Here is a 24,346-nt window from a genome sequence, read left to right as displayed (position 1 = left end):
TCATGTGCAGCAACATATAAAAAACAATGTGACTCTACATTTACGATTATTACATTTATTGGCAATAATGTCTCATAAAATGTTTATTTCGATAATTTGTATATTGGCATCAAAAATTACAGTGTATAATGCGTTACATATTCTTATACTGTTCTATGAGAAAACCGTGAAATCGATGGACTACGCGAAAGTATTTTAAATAATTGTAATGATCATGAACGATGAACGTCTAATATACAAACTAACAGTAATAGACATGACAAACTTGAGCATACGAGTTTATGGGTTATTCGATTACATTTTTCGGATATGTATGATCGTCTCTCAAAGAGAAAATTGATACAGGTTTTGCATATAAAAGATGAAGAAGCTAAACACTAAATGCTATAATTGTACCGTGAAAAACTTATACGATACAATCCATGATGGTAAATTTGAGACTTAATTATAAACATTATATTGCGTTGTACTCGTTTTGTAACTAAAATCGGTGTCCTTACGATACCAAAACATATGTGCAATAAACTTTGATTATAGAATTTTTGATTTGGACGTCAAAGTTTTGAATGTATACAAAGAATTTATTACCCCTGCAAATTAATTTTTAATGTATCGAGAACAAAACTCATACACGTCAGCTCGATCGAGCCTTTGTTTGTCAAATTTATAAACAGCATAGTAGGTCTATTGTTATTTACTAGAGTCTAGCCTTTCGTTAATTAAATAAGAGTAATCCGATGTTTTTTGTGGGTTAGCTTGGTAAACAAAATAAACAGTTTATCGCGACATACGTTACTATTGTATTTAACCTATTTTGATTAATGTAGTATATCCGTGTGCTTCTAAAAGTTACTAAACAAGTAAAATGATGCATTCTTATTTATCTCACAATTATTTCATTTCTAGCCGACCATAGCTTGCATTTATCGACTTTTTAAACGTCACCAATACGATCACTGTTTTCAAAATAATATTATACAACGTCATGAATATCGTTCAGTAGTTATATTTAAAAAACTATGCTCCAAAATATAATATAATCGTTCCTAATCATTTTGTCGTGTATGAATTGTCCCAAAAACTGAATTTTATTAAGGGTATTATTTACTAAATCGTTATGCTAGAATTATAAGCTCAATATAAACTAAGCTTATATCTATCTTATACCTAGTTTTAAAATTCTATCGAGGGTGGTTTTGACGCGTCTGAACGTCTGAGATTAAAAAGAGACATTATCGGTGAAAGAAATTGTGTCGTATTGTAACGTTCACCAGCACACACCATAAAAACACATAACTTCCGAATAATTCGGTATTAAAAGTCTAGCTATGTTTGAGTATTATTCGGATCAAAAGATGCATATAAGATTAACAAAAAAAATTGCATCTCGTCGATCCGCGATTTATCGTGATGGCGTCGCCTTTCTTTCCTAAGTTTATGCGTACGATATTTAAACATCGTTTCTCATTACCGCTTATGGTACATTAATTAAATACCTAATAAATATAGTAACAATGGTTTACAGCATTTAAACATTAACTAATTACATGCATACATAAATATAATTATTTTCTACGCTATGCGATGCTACTCTACGTATATTTCTATGTACAATTGTTATAGTACTTCATTTTCTTTCTCATTTCGATAATATTTCTGTCGCAACTCGCATAACAGAATATGTTAAAACTTTTATATTCAACAAATAAAACTTCAAAAAATTGTTCATCAGAAAATACTTGTTTAAAATAACAAAATGGTAATTAATCATAAATTCTAACAGTTTCAAATAATATTTTTCTCGTACCAGGTAAATATGTATGTTTGGACTCGTAATTGTTTCGAATAGGTTGACTTTTCAATCAAATTTCTTTTAGCCATTTGAGGAAAGTTTAAGCGTAGTTTACAGTGATTTGAACTTCTGTTACAAAAAACACTTTTTTAGTAATACGAAATACATGACGGTTTTAGGAAAATATACGTCACAGTGGAATTTCTCGGATGTTATGTCAATGCAAAAATCGTACTCTTATGACTAGAGTTATGTTTAGTATTAACGTAATTAAATAATATCGTTCCTCAACTCTTTTTTGAGCACAGTAACATGTTTTTTTTATATTCTTATGTGTGTATATATATATATACATATGAATATCATTTTATAAGAAAAATATTTGTCTTTCTGAAACTGAGCTATGTTTAATTTACCCTAGATTTAAAGAGTCTTTAATAAGTCATGACTTTATAATATTTTCGTTTAAAATTCAGTGTCTGTAAAAAGAGTTAAAAGGAACCGCATAAATTTATTACACTAAACGAATAGTAATTCGTAACGTTGGGTCTGTTTCTCTTAACCTGATATTTTCCCGTCTGTTACGATGAGTTTACTGTGTCGGTAACAATAGGAACTAGATTTAAGTCTAATAAAAAATTAAACTCCTTCAAAAGTATGTACGCGACTTGACAGCATCCGTGACACGTACAGAATAAACTAAGTTAACAACAACTGCGTGGATTTAATTCGTTATATTATTAAAATACACATTTTCCAAACAATATTTTAAAAATAATTTAATATTTTTGATTTTTTTTTTTTGGTAAAACGCAATGGCGACGCGTAAATTAAAGCAGATGATACGAGTTGCATTCACCGTTCGTTATAAGAACGTTTACCGTAGTCAAGTCACGAATTCTTCAAAGAAATTCACGTTTACGTTCTATTTATTCATCTATGAAAATGTTCTTTTAAAAAATAGTTTCTTTTTAATTCAGTTATTCGGTATAACAATGACAGGTGAACTCTTACTGGTACGATATTTGTCGGAACATGCTGCTGATCTCCTCCACCGTCTTGTTCTTCGTTTCGGGCACTTTCTTGTAAATGAAGAAGACGAAAAATGCTTGCAGCGCGGCAAAAATAACGAATACGTAAGCACCTAGTCCCTCTTGCAATGGTAAGAATCCTATACTGACGATGAAATTCGCTGTCCAATTCACCGCGATGGCGACGGACGTTGCCGCTGGTCTCGCGGACTGATTAAACAGTTCGGATACCAAGAACCACGGAATACTTCCTGGTCCGGTAGCAAACAAAGCTACGAACATAACCACTAATATGATCGAGAAGTAAGCTGCCGCACTAGACGATGCCTGTAAAAAGAAAGTCGCACTTAGATCCTTATATCAACATTTTCTCGGATTAGTATTGCAGTTTCCGTTTCCTTAATTAATCTAATGCGTACACACTGATACATGAAAGTATTCGAACGTGTATTTTATTATGGAATTTGTAAACGTAAACTTCGTACAATACTATAGTTGTACTATCGTTTGAGATTGAAGACTTACAGCGAAGGCAAGGCAAATGGTAAGTAAGACGGTGCTGACGAATAATCCGACAAAGCCAACCAAGAGCAGCGTTTTTCTTCCAGCTTTTTCGACGAGTATCAAAGAAACGAAAGTCATAAAAACGTTCACTGCCCCGACGATCATCGTCGCGATTTGGGCCGCAAATTTATCCAACTGCGCCATCATGAAAATCTTGGTTGAGAAGAACATCACGGCATTAATACCGGACAGTTGTTGGGCAAACATCACCATAAGCGCGATTATCAATGGAATCCTGAGCGCTGAATTTACGAACAGTTCCTTCAGCGTAACCTTTGGCACGAGTTTCACCGATTCATATTCCGCCCTCATTTCCTCCATCTCGTCGTGAACTTCGATCGTGCCTCGCAACCAAGACAAAGCTATAAACAATAAACAGACATACTCGTTTTATTGTTAATCTCGTTACCCGATAAATGTTTTGCTTCAATAACAGATTAAACGTCTGACCATTTCAATCAACTAGACAATGTTTATGCATGTCAATTAATGCTCTGAGCTCCGAACTTTCGTAATTCAACGGTTTTACCAATGTAAAACACGAATTAAACAGCAAATTCAGCGACAACACAAACAGCTTGGTTGACGAAGAAAAATAATAATTTAATTTTAGCAGGATACAGAAATACATTGTCTTTAATAATTGTCTATTGTCAACTATAACATTCTTTTTCAGACTTACCTCTCTGAGCTTCCATGTCCTTTCCTTTACCGAGAAGCAGAAACTTTGGACTTTCAGGGCATAACGGAAGCGTAGCTACTTGAAAAATGGCGGGAACGATTGTTAGACATAAAAGAAGCGGCCAGTGATCTTCTGTGCCCAATATTTGTTCCAGTCCAAGAATTTGCGCTACCAGTATAGATATAGTAATGACTAATTGGTACACCGTACCAACGGCCCCTCGCAGATGAATAGGCGATATTTCAGCCAAATACATGGGTGCTAAACCAGCGTTTAGTCCAGCATTGATACCAATTATGAATCTTCCGATGATTATCATTTCATAACTCTTCGCTGTCTTGGCGCACCCCTCGAAGATTACTGCCAGAAGGACTAGGATGTTGTTAAGTAACAAACCACCCTTTCTGCCAAAACGATCGGCTATCGATCCCACCAGAGACCCACCAATCATACCACCCACGCAGAATATTGCCACCGCTGTCGCCCATATTATCGTCACTTCGGATTGTTTCGTTACGTGACCGGTTCGATTCATTTTCACTTCACTGATCCATCCCTCGATAAGCTACAACATACCAATTATTTAAAATTCTACGAAATTTCATCTTCTATTTGGAATATACCTATTAGATTCGCGTGTATGAATCCTTCTTATTTTACAGCAGCAATTTTCCGATAATACGTATTATTAAAAAATTGCCTGTGCCAATTACTTTTGTTCGACGTTGTAAACGCGATCGTAATCGAAGCAAGCATGCATTTAAACATTTAAACGACGATGAAAAATTTGAAAAAACTGCTGACTGTAGATGTGGCGAAATACCTGCTGCGGTGCATTAACGACACCAGTGTTGTACCCATGCTGAAACGATGATCCAAGTGCAGCAGCCGTAATAGCAAACGCTAACCGCCCAGTGAGACCCTGAAACAAACATAATCGATCCTTAGATTTGCTCATTTCTATGCGTTGGACAACTTTCTCGATTTATTAAATATTATCTTTGTAGGCCTAACAAGCCCCCCATTTTTACCAAAAATGCAGTGCAGTTTTTGAGAACTTCCTGCAAAAATGGATATTGAAAGAGAAATGAGCAATATATTATTTAACACAAATTGATTTCATTGTAAATCACCGAGTAAAATAATAGTGGTATTTAAGTACAAAGGATTAAAGGGTTGTGCATCTACGAACGTGGAATAATACAATTCTTCGCGTGAAGCCCCTCGTTTCGAAAACTTTTCATACTATGTAACTCTTTTTGTTTTCGAATACAGTTGTTCATCGAGACAATACGAGCACTTTATCTTTTATTATTTAGATAGTAGGTACGTAAAGCATAGATCTGTTTGTGCTTTACCGATTTCTCAATGTACTGTAGCTCGAACTCGATCGTTTTTAGCGTCATCGAAATATTCCAACTAATTAACTGACTCGAATAGAATCACATCGACCGACCAACAACTGAGGCACGTTTCAACACTCGAGGTTTATGCAAAATATCGGGCACCGCGACGTTTTCAAACACGTGTCAAAGACTACTCTGCAGGTCGGTACCCCCGCCACACATTTTTATACAACTCCTGCCCTCGACGCACACAACCATGCTAAACAAGCGACACGACACAGCTGAATAGCAGGCAGACCCTACTAAGGCTACTAACCAGTGTCTCTCAAATCATCTATACTTCGCTATACTTATTTTCCTAGTGTAACAGACTACAGAAGCCTTATTCCATTTCCACTATTAAAAAACTGGAAAACAAGATCAAATAGAACACACGTTTACTACGGGACACCCTATATACACATATTTGCTAATAATAGTAAGCGTTATACGTTTCAATGTTGGAGTTATAAACGTGCGTCTATTTACCTCGCAACGACGGCATGCGTACAGAAATTTTATCGCGTATCGTCCACTTCTTATTTCTTTTTTTCTAAATTAATCGCCTCGTGTTACTTACGGATCCTCGAAAGGAGAACATCTGCCAAGACCTCTGATAAAAAATATGAATGTCACGCGATTTTTTACTTTTCATGAATATGCATATTATGAAACGTATAAAGTCGACTGTCGTTTTCACGTGGGAGCAATGCCACGACCGGCTTCTATTGCTACTTTCAAGTCGATCTTTAACCAATTTACTACTGTTAGGAATCTAGCCAACATTTTATTGTAAAGTGTCCAAAGATTAATCTCGAGCGTAGGAGATACAGAATTCTTCGTACAAAAGAAAAGAGTTGCGACCCGTGTTCTCGGACGACGCGCAGGTTTATTTTTAAATTGTGTCGCGTACATTAACATTCGTAAAAATGTAAGAGTCGATCGCACACGTTCGTATAAAAATGTATCTACACGCATCTACTATTTTAGTTAACAAATAAACAGTATTCCTTGTTATCATCGATTATGAACATTCGCGCAAGTGCTTGAATCCCATTAACCCCATGTCACCGATTTCCGGTTCATTAAATACTTTATTGCTATACAAAAGTTGTTTATCTGCTCCCTGATGCGATCAAATACGTACAACTCAGCTTAACGTCATAAAAATTACACCACCGGGTTACGAATCCGAAAAAATTGCTTCATAAGCATGCGGTATACGATACTGTAATCAGTCAACCATTCACATACAAATACGAAAACATTTGAATCCAAGTACATATATTTTGATACATTGTAAAACATTCTTAAAACAAGCAGCCAAAAATAATATTTTCAGAATGATACGAAATTTTTTAATTTCGTCGAAAAATTTCACACCTCGAATTTTTTTCTCGAAAGTAAGTAGGATTTCGAGGGTATGTCTAATGACCAAAAATGATTGTAATTGACCCCCGCAAATGAAAATAATTTTTCCAGAACGATTTGAAATTTTTTTTTTTCGCCGAAAAATTTCACCGTGTACCCCGTGTTATTTTTTAACTCTAGCTCTATTGTAATAAGATAAATTTCATTCCGCCGTGCGACGTCAAATTGATAATTCTGAAATGAGCACGTTACGACTCGTGAAACAACAAAAATTTGCCACTCTACGAACATAAGATTGCGATTGGTCGCGATAGAGGTGTGTTTATCGCGTCGAACGTCGATTGGTTCGTAGAGCCGAGCCTCTCTTGACAAGCCTCGTGGCAACTTTAGACGTTCTAATTATAACGATACCACACGAGCGCAGAGATTTTTATTAAAAGTTTCTACGCACGACATGAGCGGTATCGATTGGTCCACCACGTTTTGGTAAAATCACGTTACAGATATTTTATTACATTTACAGTCTCGTGCAGAGTGTCCGTCTGTAAGTGTCCAAGCATATGTCTCGTTAATTCATAGTGTAAACTCTTGCAGTCTAGAAAAAAGTCGACAACTCTTGACATGAAGACCTTTCGTCTTTGAATAGTTTTAATTGGCGATGAACAGTGTTGAGCGAATTTTGTACGCGAACGACGCGTTTCGTTCCGAAATACTAGCTTTCACTCGCATTTTCATTCGTTTTAAACATTCAGTTAATGGATTCGAAATTACGAGCGAAACGTAAACGGATGTTACTTCACCGATGAATTTAAAATTCCTATCGTCACTTGTGAAAACAAGACAGTTAACTTTGGTGACGCGCCTGGCAACTTTCTCCCAGCAACTATATAAAAATGAATGTTTCCCGGTTGACAACCCGGTTTATAAACTGCTTGTTCCCCGTTGGGTCCATATAAATGGAGTTCCACTGTACAATAACGTCCAAAAGTTTCTACTTAGTGTCAAGAGAAAGCAAAACTTAAAAGAAAAAAGAATGTTATGCAAAAGTAACTAAACATTCCACTGGCGTAAAAAGAATTTACACGTGGAATGTGCTTTTATTTCTACGTATACTTAACTGGTTTTTATTTACGTATATTTAATATGTATGATATTAAAAGTATTACGTTTTTGCATTATTTATTAGCTTGCGTAATCTCTCGTGGAATATAAAGAATATTAATTTCAGCTCGCATTCCATTTAGTAAATGTGCGTCGCAAGTATAGTTTGCAATTGTGATCTCGGTGCTCTATACATACATATATTTGTATACAAATTGAGCCATAGTTAAGTACGCGTACACGCAGCAAATTTTCAAAAAAAACTAATTCCAATTCTCGTAAAACCCATTGAATCATTTCTCAATAGAACTAGATAAGAAGGTATTTCAGATAATAGTTTTTATTGACACATCCTGTATGTTTGATGATAAAGTTGAAAATAATTTATCGATTACAAGCAAGATTGCTATAATGTCATAATTATGTGCATGTACCATGATCAGTGCCATGCATATAGGCACGAACCTAAGCAATAAGGGTGATGGAAGTTCCATGAATCATAAAATTAGTTATTTTTTATCATACGTCAATAAAGTGAAACTCGAGATATAATTCGTTGGCCAAATATTGATTCTGTCTCAAGAATATTCTTATGCACATATTTAACGAATTTCGTCCCGAAACGCAGTTGGGGAGGCATAATATGGTCTACCTGGGAGCGTATATCTAACAAATGCGATAGTGTTTTTACAATTAGATTCCAAAGTACCAAGGTAAAGAGCTAACGGTAAAGATTGTGTGCAAACTTTCTCTCTGCGAACCATAGTGCGCCATAAAATGATTGTCGAGAGACAGAGCAAGGATTGAAAACTGATAATGTATTGAAACGAAAAACGAGAAAAGATTCTTAATTAGAATGAATTGACTCTGACCATATGTGGTGATTAACATACGTTGATTGGCATAGTGGTCACACTGGTAGTATCATTAGGTCTGGTTTAGGCTTTTGATTCTGACGAACGAAGAATGGTATGAATAAAAAAAAACCATTAGAAGACCGTGAAGCAAATCTTTCAATAATTAACGAATGGAAGTGGAGTGGAAATTTTTTCCAATTTCTATAAAATCATTTTACTCCGTGAACCAAAGTAAATGGAGTATGGTTTATTTAACTGTTATCGTGTCGATAATTATTATAGCCATCAACATTTTTAAATTTACTCATCGACAGCATTTTCGTAAAAACGACTGCCTGTACTCCATAATTTCAAACGTGTCGACGAAATTATCCTTTTTGTTTCTCGATCGTTTTCAGCAATCTGCTTAACGATATTTTGCATAACAACGAGGCTTTTTAAGAAACACGAAATATGATTGTCATTAAGTACATGCTTTTGCGCGTTAATCCCCAATACTTTAATGGTGATGTAGCGATAAACTAAATACAATATTATTCAATTACGTATCGTTCGGAAAAATTGCAACAATGTTAACTATGTCTAGGATTGCACGTGTAATTAACGCTTTAAATTTCAACATGGGTTGACTAATACAACCTTGGACCAGCATAGTTTCGGATTAATATCATCTTCCACAATTTCCTCTCACTTTCGATCGAAGAAAGCAATTTTATTAGCAACAGTTTGCTAAGTAAAATGAAATTTAAACGGTAACATTATTTTTATGACTGTTCTCTCTTATATTGTTTTTCATGGGTAGCAAATAGCAACACACACAATATATGATGCAATTTTTAAACGAAACGAGAAGCAACGCGTTGATTATACTCGAAACCTTAACGTAAATATTCTCGTCTTTCACGAACTTTATCAACCGAAGAAAAATTTACGATCGCCTTGATTACCTTTCACCTTCGTCGCATAAATACTTTTTTTCGAACGATTCTCGATTACATTCCTCGCGTTCATCGTGCCCAAAATAAAAGTTACAGATCATAATTATCACAGATTTACGGGTACCGATCAGAACGCAAGTATAAACTTTTTCGTCCGTTGAGAATCTACAATGACTCGAAGGTTCAATTTCTATTTTGTTATGTGAAAAATATATTGTTTTCCAGATACTTGGATCTAAAGTATTGAAATGAATATCAATACACGATATAATAACAACAATAACAGATTTCGGAGAAAGTCAAAGTTCGTTGTTTCCAAACACGGAGTCAAGTACAAATTATCAAATTTTCAACAGCGAATAAGCACGATAATCGCTTGTAATCTTGAATTGGAAACATCCACTTGATCAAAATCGAATAATTATCAGATTAGTGTTAAATTAATTTCTTCCTGTAATCACTCATGACCAATAATTGAAGGTTCTGCCGGCGCTTAATAAATTCTCGTTATTCGAACTAGCGTTAAATTGAAACAATTTTTACCTGTAACCACTCGCAACTCATGATCGAATCGTTTTCGTTAGCGTTCAATTGGTCACTGGTTTAAAGAACGTTTCACGATCACCTCTAAGTGCATGCGGAAAGCAACAAATGAAATGGGAAAAGAGGAAGAAGAGAGTAACGATAGGATTGTTCCGTATCACGGTCGCGTTTGTAAGCTACTGAGACAATGTTCGTGCAAGCGGGACGGAACCGATTTTCGAAACCAGTTATATCTCCCTCTCCTCTCTGCTCCTCGTTACTCTTCGAACGAATCTGATTGGCCGACAGACGACACCAGCCTACACCTCTCACCAATCCTGCATTACTCCCGACAAAACTCTCAAGAAAAGAAATTCAAAGCTGGGAACCGTTCAACTACAATTACGTTAATTTCTTTCGTTCTTTCTTTCTTTCGATTAAATTACGTTTGTCTAAAATTTCCGTTGCCTATCGCGAAAGGTACGTTTCCATACGTCTGCTAATTTGGTATTCATATGTAATCGAACGTTGTTGCGTACAAGATAAATATCATACAGTGTTAGACGAATGCATCGACATAGCACAATCGTCACGTATACAAATGCTTCTATTAAACAAATTAGTTTGAACGAAAAGATTTTTGACATGTTTTCTGATTTTTAGATTTATCTGTACAGGATATTCCATTGGGTATTAAAAGTACTTTTGCAAATCATTCAATTATCGCTTTAATTTTTAATTATATACCCGTGTTAATAATTTGCGACTCGACGTGGATAAAGGAAATATCTGAAACTCGTATTACATGTAATTATAATGCACTCTGTGCAGAAGATTAAGTGACAAACATTATATCAACACATCTCGATTTCCTTATGCACGTCCTTGTCTTACGGCGTATTTATCTACTTCTCGATTTCATTGATCTCAAACCAAACATCTAAACGAGTTTAGGTTTCAACCACCGAGTATTAAAGAGGATAGGTATGTTGAGGTCGTTTAGAATATGTATGTCTCGAACTTAAACGCAATACTGTCGTCATTTGAAATCATTTACGCGACTATGTTATGCGATCAAACAAAAATAATCAATTTTATCATAGTAAAAGGAAGCGAATGAATATTTTAACTATACAAGAAGCTATAAAGCATTAAACTTATAGTAGTGTCTGAATAATAAAGCGAGTAACTGTACAGCATTCGATTATTTTGGATCTGCTTCTTTGTTATTAACGAGCCGGTACCATCTCGAATGGGAATACAAAACCGGACGTAGCCTGTTACTGTGGTACTCGCGTCGCATGCACCAATTTTAGAATTAAGAATATTGAAGTAGAGTGCTCATCGTTCAGTAAATGACGCATTATCTTATTTCTCGGACTCTTAGTTACGGGTAACTGATACTCCAGCTATACAATCAATCCTTTTACAGTCACTGGACAAAAATATAAAACACTTGCCATAATGATATTCGTTATCGAAAAAAGAAGTATTAAATTTTATATCAAGCCGCACGAGTAACGAGAGGCACGTTAAATTGCCAGATGCTTGAATAAATATACAATTCATACTGTAGGGAGTGATTACATTTTTTAACAAGAGTTCGAAGTAAAACAAAAAACGTATAGAATCTCAATTTCGCCCGAATATTTCTTTTTTTAACGTTTAAAACATTCCATGAAAATATAGAAATGTACAATGTCCGCAGCAGAACTTTTCGGAGATAATTAAACTTACGGTTCACTGGACATTAAGCGATTCGGTTATCATCCACTAAAGAGGAAATTACACAAACCTAGCAAAGTTGGCATTAATCTACGTTGCAGGGAGTTAAACAACTACGAACGAATATTCAAAGACTGCAAATATGCAAGAGAAATATGTTTAATAACCCGCCGACAAAGGTGGGTCGATCTTGACCCATATTCTATCTGTATCATTGGTCGATTCATAGATTCATAAATTGTTTATGTTATCAGTGTCGAATTGAAAACTCGGAGTCTAAGAAAATGTGAAAGTGTAAACATTTTTAGTTGAAACATTGAACGTCGAATTTCGTGAAGAAATCGAGAATAAAAATCTAACTTTGAATGCAAACAAAACGATACACACGTTTTATAGACGGGCTGCAGCAGCGATATTTTTATCGTCAGACTTTCTACGCGGTTAAAATTTGAACTTTACGCAAGATTAGACTTCTTTCGTATCGTACAAGCATACTCGTCGCGGCCCAATAGGTTTAAATATACTTTCAATCAGATGTAAAAATAAATCGTCTAAGGAATAGTAAAATTAACATAATTGTACAATCCTGTATATGTGTATTTCGTACGATTCTTTTGTTTAGAAAATCAACGAAAACGTTAAACGTATTTGTTAACACGGTTCAAGTATCACTGCAACAATAACGAATAAATAATGAAAATTTAAAGAGATAAGTACTTGGTGAATTAATAATATAAATGGTTAAAAGCTGCACTTACCAACTGCTTATCCTTCGTAACAGATTGCGTTTAAAAAAGGCAAACAGGAAGAGGGTCAAGATAAGACTGATTCTAGAATATTTGTAAATGAATTTCAGAAAAAGTTTTTACCTTCTCCGCGGGTGTTAAAACAGGCGGTGTTACAGTCTGTTCTTCCTGAATTTTGTCGTCGATCTAAAGTGAAATTGTTAGTAGAGCATTTGAAACATTATTAAATTTTATTAATTTGTATATTACACGATACCTGGTCCTTTTCTGTCGCCATCGTAAGGCTGCTTGAAAGAAAAACCATAAATTATGTTTCGTTCGTTATTATGTCGTGATATTTAATTCCGCTTTAATCGTAAATTAATAAAACAAAATCCGACTTTAATCTTTCTTTGAATCTTGGTTTAATTGTGTATTCCTATAATTATTTACTGTTTTCAATTGCTCGACCATATCAATTTCTTTTAAAATAGTCAAGCATATTTTCATTCAGTAATTGTATGTTATCATGACGCAATACAATTCGAACAGTGCTTACTTGTTGCTTTGAACATAACATATACATATTTATATGCTACAAAATCAATGCAATTCATGGTATGTGAATATCACAGAGACTACGATTAAAAAGATCACATAGAGGTTATCGACAAAGCGCCTAAGCTTGCGTGTATATAAATTGTATGTAAACAATCTTCGTCTCGATCAATACAAAGAAAACAATATCGTTAAGTATTACACAGCGGGTTCATCACCCGTGATAATTCGATGTATCGTTGTAAACCGAAGAAATTACATTTTCCAACGAAACGGTCATCAATACTCTCCTTAATACAGCACACGATCTCTACAGATAATTAATTTTACATTTCTTTACGCTCGAAAATGTATTCGACTAGATTTAACTACGCGTCAGCATAACTTTAACTAGAAAAATAATTTCAACTACATTACTATCAATATCTTGCTGTTTATGGCTACTGTAATCAGCAGAAATGATAACTATCGATGAACCGTACAGAGAAATATCTTTTTTCCATATACAGAGTAATTATGTCAAACGATAAATAAACTCCTAATTCGAACGCAGTTAATTTCAGTGCCGGAAAATTTAACAGTTCTCAAACTAGTTTTAAAACTGTGCGTATACTTCGATCCACTGTGCTTGAATTAAATAAACTAGGTCCAAATAATTTGTTCCCTGCTGTATCTTGTGTCGGTACACAACAAAGTAAATGGGAAAAAAGCACGATCGAAAAAAAATAGAAATTACTATTTACAATTCGTAGACCAGTGTTATTGGCCACTCATCAGCTGTTTTATGTTAATACCACGATACGTATCGTGTATCGACAATGGTAACAACCATTTAAGCGGACATTTACGCGAAACGTGTAATTTATTCGACGAATCTTTCAACCGGGAGAAGCTAGTGACTTGTCGTGTCAATGAAAAGCGTTAGACGAGCGAAATGTGTGTACTTACTGTCGATGACGTAGTAGAAGGAAACGCGGGCTCAACTATTCCGAGAGTTCGTGTTCGATCCTCGTGTACTTATAACCTCTGGATAAATGAACAACCGACCAAGAACCGAGCTGTTTTTGAGCGCAAGCGCGACGGTTTACTGGCCCTTACTTGTACCTTCCATCGCAATCCCGTACCTAGGATTGCCTCATCTCTGTTCCCTACGCGACCAACAAACTTTCGCTATCCCCAAACATAGTATCTATATTTTTCCAACGAACTAGCTCTTGTTTATTTGAACAATTATTAAAACTGTGCCCTCTATATTCAATTCATTTACATGTATAGAGAAAGGGAGAGATAACCACATAAAAGTAAAAACGCTATATCTGAACGCATGAACGTTGCTTCGAAATGTTCCATAATAATACCAGATTTTTCTACATCTTTGTAGAAAACAACAATATACTTTGGAAATAACCTTTGACCATTGATATACGATTTTTATTGCTTAAACAGTAATTAACCCCAAATGTTATCCATTACAAATATTGTGTAATATTCTCTTACATTTATGGCGATTCTAAGGTCCGTATCTGTGCTAGTGCTTCTTGAATTTCACAATGCCCAAGTTTTACGTAATATGTATATCTTCTAAAGATATTCTTTTTCGTAAGGCCGATTTAAACATGAATTTTTATACGCCCGATCGCGAGATCTTCTCTACGCGTTTACTTGGCATTTCAATATTTTTTGCGAAATACTTGTTGACAGTACTAAATAATATCTTTCGACGGACAATAAACGTACACGCGTGAGGTACAAGGCATACTGGCTCCTAATTTTGGCTCTTTTTGTCGAGCCTGCGCCTCCACAGATTCTTATTTGGGACAAACGTTTACTGGTTGATCGATATCATTTGAACTTACGCGTGCCGACTACCGCGCATTTTTTCATCGAAGACAATCAAACTATAGTATCGAGCCAACGTCGTCGACTAATCATTAAAAAGTGAAGTTGCAGTTTCGTCACTTCAGCTTAAAATATTCTAGCTAGGAAAAAAGTTTTCCTTGTTTGTATTAAGTTTGTATTAAGTTCTTCGAGTTAAATAAACTTTTAACGTGAACAGTACGCTAAATTTTGCGACCAGCTATATACAGCGGCGTCCTAATTTGGTTTCGCGTATTCGAATAAATAATAGTGTTCACCTTCAACTGCTAAATGTTTTACGATTTATTTGAATAAAACAGGAACAGAAAAAACACTCGAGCAATTACTAAACTAAAACGCACTTGGCTATCTCAGGTAAAAACGAATGGCGCTTTAAACGTAGGCGGCGGACGATGGCTTTACGTTCAATGCAACTAAAACGACGTCACTGCTCGACAGATGGCGAGCCCCCAAGAATCATTCCATCTCTCTTTTCCTACGTTCTCTTCTATTTCACTTATAATGTTGCAATTCGAATACAATGTATGTACGTAGCAATATTGAGTATGTACCATCAGCACTGAACAGTCTAATCGAATTTGGAGAGACGAACATTATTTACAGTTGCACCTTTTGAAATCAAATTTTAAAGTAATTATTCTCATAATCTGTTAGATTTTTATTTTATTCTGTTACGCGGCACTCGTTGGATCAATTGGAGCTTCTGTAATTTAATTATGAATTTTAAAAAGAAGATAAAAACATGTATAAACCATTAAGAAATATTTCAGTATTAATACGTTATCTTTGTAAAGTAAACGTGTGACAAGAAATTCAAAGTCATTTCTTTTAGCATATTGATGTCGTAAAACAATTATTTGCATTTCAAATTGCGTTTCATTACTTCAAACCAGTGGCATTCAACGAATCTAAAGTTTAAAAATATTCAACCGTGAACTATAATCTATGAACGCACACTGTAATAATAAAACGGAATATATAAATGAAATACATATTTATTTATACATGTATGTATAAACGTATTTCTAAATTTTGCTAAGAGAGAAACAAAATATGCGTGTAACAAACGTTCGAACGAATTATGCTTCGATAAAATTACATTACGTCGCATAATTAATTGCTGACGAGTCTCGAACGTATCGTAATTAATTTTTATTATCCCCCTTAGCAGAGGATACTTTGCAAATGGACATTAATTTTTATCGTTACGACGATTTACAAGTTAAAATCCAGTGCAGTAAGCATAATTGTTCCAGTGAGTTCGTACGTATTGTAAAATTAATATTTGGATAAATAAAACCACGGTAGTACAGTAACTTTCTTGCGAATTAAGTATCTTTGCTCAAGGATGTACGTAATACTTTAGGTTCGTTCTATCGTAATTTTCATGTCTGATTGCGTCAGACGACATTATACTCCGATGAATAGAAGAACACCGACAGGTGACGTGCCTTGTGCACACCCACCAAACCGACCAATCGCGTGCTAGGTTACCAAGTGTTCTCAAATTGTTACCCTACCCACAAACTATTCAACAAGTGCCGTAGGAAAAGAGAAGCATTTATGACGAAACCTTTATTATTTAAAATCAATGAAAGGACTAACGAATAATTCGGGAAACAAAACACCATAATGTCGATAAATGTTACTATTTTTGTACGCACAAGTACAGTATGAGAACTACTGTTTGGGTCAATAAGACTGCCTTCAGACTCGTATGGAGGTATGCAAGCAAATGCATGTGTATGTATCTCGATCCGAGAGCCAAACGAAAGGGAAAATACACCTGTTGACGATCACGTAAGACGTTAAATGTTTAAATATATGCGTTAATATAAATTAATATCGAATTGCGAATATATTTTATACGGGTGCTTCTTGTGTCGCTCATTTGAATAGCGCGTATTTCGAGCTGTTACCTTATAATTGGTACTTTAACAAAGCATGAATGTACCATTCGAAATGCCGACGTCACTCGTCGCCGCTGTATAAATTTATTATTACTTATTCCAGATTTCACACGGCATTTTTAATCTTCGTGTATCGACAGACAAAGTAAAGAAAGATGTTTACTTATGTATATTCCGCGATCTTCCTCGATTAAAATAAGATTTTAATATTGGACGTATTTATTTCGAAATGTACAACCGTAAAACACTGTCACGGTATAGAGTCTATTTTGCAAGCGATAAGTATCGTTTAATTATCCGATAGGTACTAAGGGCATATTAATTGAATGCTTAGAATTCTATTAACTAGGGTCAAATACGTATCTACGTGCTGTAGTTGAGAACACGTCTTGCGTCATTCGAAGAAATCGTAGATCGTCCGATCAAGAAAGTATTACCGAAGGCAACGATATTTGCTACGAACTCCAGAGAATCGATCAATGATCTGTGGTGTGTAAGGTCAAGAATAGCTACTTGAAAAATTCTATCAGATGTTTGTCTCTCGCTTCCGATTATTCCCACAAATCGACACAAGTACAAACAAACAACGCGACAGGTTTTTCTAAATTTAATTGTCAAATTAAATATTTCTCGCAATCGATTTATGTACATAAACAGAAGCAATATTCTGTCGTTTGACTCATGTTATAAAAATGTTCAATCACGAGACGTTACTTTGTCAATATATTTATTGTTATACTATGTTGCACTGATGCTTGTCTACGTTCGTACTATTGCATTATATCGAAATTGTACAACATTGCTAATTAAATACACGTGAAAACAAACTGTTTCCAAATTTGTATTACCATCCCTTGTTGTATACTCAATATCAATAAATTTTCTTCCGAATGTTTGTTCAAAATCATATATCCATATATGTATATCTTGTTAATTACTTAGGTTACAAATATAGATAGTCAGAAATGTTACGAGGATTAAAGAAAAGAGTTACGCAAATACTTGGAGCGTGGTTAGGTTTTTAGATAAATAAGTTCAATGACACGCACAAACACAATGCACTTACTTTTCGAGCTGATACAGGTATAGTGGTTTCTCTGGTATAAATTGGGGCATCCAGATCACTGACACTGCTACTGATACTTGGTGCTCTGGAATCAGATCGACCACCGAGGGGGACGGAAAGATGCGTTGGCCTAAGTGGATGAGATTCCGCGATGAAACCCTCTCCAAAGTCCTCGTCATCTCGATCCATCTGTTACAAACAACGATACGTTAAACTTGTGCATAAATTGATGACTGCATCGATCGATATATATTTATTTATTTATTAACAGCATCGTCGTATCGGTATTAGAAACCAACGCGAAATCGAGTTAGTACATTTTTCGTACCAAGTATTCAACGGACGCCCAACGCAACGATAACAATTGTCAACAGCACGTCATAGATATTGGACATAAAATTAGCACGAGAACGTGACAATAGTACGCTTTCCCTATCAATTATTTGGCAAACGATCAAGGCTAATACATAACTCGATGACACACTCCCTACTCTAATCAAAAACTTCGTCCTATGATCATTCAAGAAAATCAATATGAAACAAAGTAACCTTTTCACGCTGCTTACAGTTCGCAACGTTTAAAACGCTTTACAAACGAATCGATACGATGAAATTTTATTCAAAGACGACAATCGAAATTGCACATTTAATTTACTTGGAATTACAAACTTTATTACATAAACACTTGTTATGTTAAAACTGTACGTATCGACGAACGAATCGACAAATTCCTTGGACGTATTCAGCGTTCGTGCGTTCGAACTGTCATTTGAAAATTGTACTACGACGAAAAAAGAAATATTCTTTTGGTGCAAATTCGTTCTACTTAGTATGAAATATCAGCTTACTCGGGCCAATAATACCAACCGCGAATAATCGGGACACGTTCCGTTGACGTCAACGGTGGACCTAAAGCTTGCTATAAGAAAAGCATGACTTTTTTTTGTAATTACCTCGTGCTCGAGCGAAGCAGAAACGGTAGGAGAAACAAAGAGAAGAGTTCGGTAACGGATGTTATCTTAACAAGGGAATCTGCACCAACTCGGGCCGCCGATTGCGAAAGAAGACGTGGAACGTATTTACCGCTGAGTTCGGACGATGAAAGCACGACAAATGCGAGGAAAAGGGAGAAAAAAATCCAAGATCGAAGAACACCCGTACAGCCGGGGTGTGCTCTTGAGACTGAGCTAGAGGACGCATCTCGTCGCGACGTCGCCGTCGTCGTCGCCGTCGGCAAGACGTAGACGTCGGCCTCCGGCTGGATTTAATTTTAACGCGTACGTCGTTAGACGAGCCTCCGAGCTTCCTCTAACAACGAACACAAATACGTTAATGCATCCACCTCGTCTCTCCGTTCGACTCCTTCTCTCTCTCTTACGTGTTTCCATCAATTGATTCCTGCTAAACTTCGCAATTGATTTCACTTAACCCGACGATGCATCCTACCGGCAACCTACAACAATCGGACTTAGAAACAATTGAAATATCTTTCGAATGCATTCGAAATTTATACTCTTTCCACGCTCGATGTCGAAATCGTTCGTGTACAGAACTACAGGGTGTCTCGTAACAATACTATTCGTATCTTATGTACGAATAAAGATAATTAGAAAAAAGTTAACAACGAAACAATGCGACGTGATCTCGGACGATACGAATACAATGAAAGGGTTACATATACATAGATGATAGTACCCATAGGACCCATGAATTTCGACGAGGTTATGAAAATAAAAAACTACGAGAAATTTAGAATGAAGTAGTATGTCTCCGATTAGCTAAAAACGAAATGTTGATCTCGTAGAATATTTCACGAATTTCATCTGGCATTCAACGTTTAATCTAATGCAATGTTAATATATGTATACATCTGTATATGCACGCATGTGTTGTGTTTATCTTAGCTTACGTCTTTTTTTCGATTTACGTCAGCTATTCTGGATGTACGAAGCTTTGTTTTCAAGCAATCCTTTTCTATCCTACTACAAATCACAGACCACTCTGTATGTTCACAGGAATAGAATCGATGTGTAATTAAATTAATACCGAGAGGCCCTTTCCTACCATTCGAGAACATTATTTCTTTCTATGTTACTTATAAAAGATCTTCTTTTCTCATTTTTCACAACTGTACAATAAAGTCCAGCAAATTTTATTCATAAATAATGAATATAAATTTTAGATTCGCTCGTGAACTAACTTTTTGTCAACATTATTAGCCAAGATGTTGGTTTAAACAATTTTTTATGAATCTTAATTTACGAATAAATTTACAGACGGGACATAAACAGATTAATTTAGAAATGAATCTAACATTTTCATTCTTTCATTCTTTACGTTAAAATAAAATACATATGTACATACTTCGTTTCAAATCTTACGTTTCCTCCTATTAATGACAAAATAAAGTTGATTTCTTTTCTGAATGTTGAGAAAGTAATCTCGATGTTTGCACTCGACACTTTTTATCCGAATTAATAACCTATTCAAATTAACGGAATTCTTATTACTTTACTTGAGAACAGCTACGAGCTTGAATTGACCAGATAAACTAACGAGCGCCATCTGATTAAAAGTTCGAGTATTTATATATGTACATAGCTTACTTTCTGAAACTTCTGTTTTGTATTCGTGTGAAAAGTTATGCTACGTATCGTATTATGTTACAAACATAAAAACGTCTGTGGCATATATTAATAGCATATAAAAATACTTTTTTGAATAGATTCTGAGAGAATAGACTTTTATGTAATAAGAATGGTGGTACGGACATGCGTTTTAGGTTATATTAAAAAAGTAAATATACCAATAAGCAAGAACCTACGTCCCAACTCGATAGTTTGATAAAAAAACAATAAACTTTAATTGATTTTACAGCTACCGCGGAAATTTAAGACTCGTGGATTAGTAGACAGTTTATATATTCATGTAAAAGGGGGTTATGGGGGTTCCGGACTTCCTCGTTATGGCGGTATAGGTGGAAAAGGTGGAAACGTATGTGTTGTTTCGAAAAAAGGACTAACTTTAGAGATTGTCAAATCTAGATTGGCGAATATAAAAATAAAAGCAGAACCAGGAGGTGCAAGTACTTCTATGGGCATTATTGGTGTACCTGGGGCAGATTTAAATATAGATGTTCCAGTTGGTATTACTGTTTACGATAAAAACAATATCAAGCTTGGTAATACATATATAATAGATTTATATTTAATTTCATGAACAATAGTTGATTATTATATGCTTTTCTATGCATATATTTATGAAAATGTAGGCGAACTAAACTCAGAAGGTGAAAAGGTGATTGTTGCCAAAGGTGGTATGGGGGGATGTGAAGATACTGGATACTGTGGACTTCAGGGTGAAAATCGATCTATAATTCTCGATCTTAAATTAATCGCCGACATTGGTTTAGTTGGCTTTCCTAATGCAGGCAAAAGTACATTTTTAAATGCTGTTTCAAAAGCAAAACCAAAAATTGCTGATTACCCATGTAAGTTTATTAAAGTATATTACACTTTGTAGTAAACGGGTATATATAACGTATATATTAACGTTTCAATTCGTTTTATGTTTATTTTCAGTCACAACTATAAGACCACAAATAGGTACTATATTGTATCAAGATGGCAGGCAAATTTCCATTGCAGATTTGCCTGGTTTAATTGAAGGTGCACATGCTAATAGAGGAATGGGTCATCGTTTTTTAAAGCATATAGAAAGAACAAAATTATTATTATTTGTTGTAGACATCCAAGGATTTCAAATTAGTGCTCAGCATAAGTATAGATCTTGTTTAGAAACTATACTTCTATTGAACAAGGAGATTGAGCTTTATAAACCTGATTTACTAGAAAGACCTTCAATGATTATATTAAATAAAATGGACACAAAAGACGCAAATAAAATTTACGACGAAATTAAACCAAAACTAAGTAATTTGTCAGAAATAGTTTCAGAGTTTGATGAAGATATGCAGCCAAAAAAAATCGTACAATTCGACGACATTTTAACGACATCTTTGATTTCAAAGGATAAAACCGAAATACAAGAAATTAAAGAAAAAATGCGAAATATTATCGATAAATATGAAGAAAAAAGACTCTTTGAAAATTCCAATTTCGAAATTCATTTATATCAAAAGTTGAAAAAAGAATCAGAACGATATACGCCTACACTTGTATAAAATCTTTTGAAAAATAATTTTGTTATATTCCGTTTATATTTTAGAAACGTATAATTTAAGTTGTAATTTTGTACATTATTAATAATTATATAATGTAGTTTAATAAACTCCTATGAAAAGTTAATAATAAATACATTTATATATAAAAATAACTCGTATATTCCTGTTAAATCGTTAAAAGAAGTTCTTTGGTTATTTTTACCCATTCGCATTTTAGATTTTCGTTTTTTACCTTTTGTGTCCAATCTTGTCCCAATGGAGCATTTTTGTCTATGCACACTTTTTCAATTTCATTTTGATTTCTAATAACACCGGTATTTGAAACCCATCTTTCCACTCCATTCCAAGCAATCATTATTCCATTATCTGTACACAATTTGGGTGGTGTTCTTACAAAATTATAACCCAATTCTCTACACAGAATACTCAATGCTTTGGCTAGAAAATCATTGCAAGCAACTCCTCCAGATACAACCTATATAATAAAAAAGCATTAGGACAAAATATGAACTTTAATAGTTTTCTTAGTGTCTTTAAACATACCAGTGTCTGCTTGTCTCTAGGAAATAATGATATTTTTTCAATAAATCGCATTGCACGTTGAGTTCTCTGACAAATATGTATTATGCTAGCTAATTGAAATGCTGCACATAAATTATATACATTAGGAATTATCATATCAGCAGTTACATTATGCTTCATTTCTTCACGTTTAATATGCTCTAGACAAGCAGAACTCAACCCAGCAAAACTAAAATTGCAATCATAATTGTGTGTCATTACAGGGTAAAATGAAAATTGATTAATATCCAATGCTTTACGTGCTGCAGTTTCTATTGCTAATCCTCCATTTAAAGTGCTAAATTCTGGAATATTTCTTAATTTGAGTCTTCGTGCAACCTATAAATGCATGTCTGTTATTTAATATTATTTATATATTTTGATATTAAAGATAGGAAGTCATTTTTACCTTATCAAAAACCTCTCCAGGTGCATTATCTATATTAGTACCAAGCAAATAAAATTTATCTACGTCTTCAACAATTGCAAGTAAACAATGACCTCCAGAAACTAATAAAACAAGGTAAGGAAACTCTACCTATATGCAAAAAAGTTATACATTATATTTTCTTAATAATTCCATACTAAACAAAGATATTGCTTGACAAACTTTTTCTTTGATGCGTGCTGTTAAAGCATGAGCTTCCATATGATGTATAGGTATGAAAGGTTTATTTCCAATTTTTGCTAAATATTTTCCGAACCTTGTTCCAACGTCGAGAGACAAAGGAAGACCTGGTTTTACAGTCGTAGCCACTGCAGTAATATCTTTTAATTTAATATTTGCGAATCTTAATGCGTTTTCGCAAACTTTAGTAATGTTATTCGCGTGTATTTTTCGTGCGACTGAAGGAATTATTCCTCCGAAACTAAAAGACAGGATGATACAACTTCATTTCTGAATAATTATATAAAATAATATAACAAATAATATGAATTACTTTAAATGAGTAAGATGTTGAGTATTAATAGCTTCGCCTAATATAATTCCTGTGCTATCAACAATTCCACAACCTGTATCGTCACAACTAGATTCTATTCCTAAAATTATAGCTGGTTTATCGTGTAAAAAATTCCGTAATACATTTAAATCGTGTTTTTGCGAATACAATAACATGTTACGATTTAAAGAATGCTTGCGTAGGAATTTATGAAATAACAATTGAATATTCCAAACCATGTTTTCCTCAAATTAAATCTTAATATATCATTTTATTTGTATTTGTATTTCATATTTTATTACATTGCAATTACATTAATAGTTATAATAATAATTAATTGCAACAATACACTGAAATATTCAGACGTATTTCATTGTATCTCAGTTTTTCCAAGTTTTATATCCGAATCAACATCACTGAACCTAACCATAGTTTACCGCCTTCCTTTATGCATGCTAAACATGCCGTAACGTGCAGGAATCAAAAACAACTACGACGAATTTGGTATGCCCCTAGTCGAGTACGCTACGGAACAACATACTAATGCAAAAACTAT

The 24,346-nt window shown here is 34.5% G+C and overlaps 2 protein-coding genes across 5 annotated transcripts; one reads left to right on the top strand and one right to left on the bottom strand.

Annotated features, from left to right (window-relative positions):
- Nucleotides 1-35: 35 nt before the first annotated feature.
- Nucleotides 36-24,336, bottom strand: LOC143340382 (solute carrier family 2, facilitated glucose transporter member 1). Of its 4 annotated transcripts, XM_076762259.1 has the most exons (10): nucleotides 23,791-24,336; nucleotides 23,460-23,718; nucleotides 23,259-23,387; nucleotides 22,832-23,188; nucleotides 22,521-22,763; nucleotides 18,106-18,294; nucleotides 4,893-4,991; nucleotides 4,070-4,634; nucleotides 3,349-3,749; nucleotides 36-3,150 (listed from the first exon to the last, which is right to left on the bottom strand). In XM_076762259.1, the coding sequence occupies exons 1-10, from the start codon at nucleotides 24,027-24,029 to the stop codon at nucleotides 2,803-2,805; spliced, it is 2,829 nt and encodes a 942-aa protein (XP_076618374.1). In that variant the 5' UTR covers nucleotides 24,030-24,336; the 3' UTR covers nucleotides 36-2,802. The 4 variants fall into 4 exon arrangements, with proteins under 4 accessions (XP_076618374.1, XP_076618375.1, XP_076618378.1 ...); XM_076762260.1 differs by lacking the exons at nucleotides 22,832-23,188; nucleotides 23,259-23,387; nucleotides 23,460-23,718; nucleotides 23,791-24,336 and adding exons at nucleotides 12,727-12,738; nucleotides 12,838-12,900; nucleotides 12,971-12,998 and having other exon boundaries at nucleotides 22,521-22,698; XM_076762263.1 differs by lacking the exons at nucleotides 22,521-22,763; nucleotides 22,832-23,188; nucleotides 23,259-23,387; nucleotides 23,460-23,718; nucleotides 23,791-24,336 and adding exons at nucleotides 12,727-12,738; nucleotides 12,838-12,900; nucleotides 12,971-12,998; nucleotides 20,470-20,600.
- On the top strand, nucleotides 20,703-22,419 carry LOC143340385 (GTP-binding protein 10 homolog). The gene is made up of 4 exons (XM_076762268.1): nucleotides 20,703-20,901; nucleotides 20,983-21,286; nucleotides 21,377-21,595; nucleotides 21,687-22,419. The coding sequence occupies exons 1-4, from the start codon at nucleotides 20,863-20,865 to the stop codon at nucleotides 22,286-22,288; spliced, it is 1,164 nt and encodes a 387-aa protein (XP_076618383.1). The 5' UTR covers nucleotides 20,703-20,862; the 3' UTR covers nucleotides 22,289-22,419.
- Nucleotides 24,337-24,346: the final 10 nt, after the last annotated feature.

The sequence above is a fragment of the Colletes latitarsis genome, chromosome 3 (genome assembly GCF_051014445.1).
Source record: "Colletes latitarsis isolate SP2378_abdomen chromosome 3, iyColLati1, whole genome shotgun sequence".
NCBI classification, from domain to species: Eukaryota; Metazoa; Arthropoda; class Insecta; order Hymenoptera; family Colletidae; genus Colletes; species Colletes latitarsis.
Note: the sequence above shows the minus strand (reverse complement) of the source record. Positions and strands in the feature narration are given on the sequence as shown.

Coding starts and splice junctions, on each gene's coding strand:
- LOC143340385 (XM_076762268.1), top strand. CDS start 20,863: ATGGTGGTACGGACATGCGTTTTAGGTTATATTAAAAAA. Junction 20,902..20,982: donor TTTTAGGTTATATTAAAAAA/GTAAATATACCA, acceptor TTGATTTTACAG/CTACCGCGGAAATTTAAGAC. Junction 21,287..21,376: donor TAAAAACAATATCAAGCTTG/GTAATACATATA, acceptor ATGAAAATGTAG/GCGAACTAAACTCAGAAGGT.
- LOC143340382 (XM_076762259.1), bottom strand. CDS start 24,029: ATGGTTTGGAATATTCAATTGTTATTTCATAAATTCCTACGCAAGCAT. Junction 23,189..23,258: donor CTGGAGAGGTTTTTGATAAG/GTAAAAATGACT, acceptor ATGCATTTATAG/GTTGCACGAAGACTCAAATT. Junction 3,151..3,348: donor CCATTTGCCTTGCCTTCGCT/GTAAGTCTTCAA, acceptor TTCTTTTTACAG/GCATCGTCTAGTGCGGCAGC.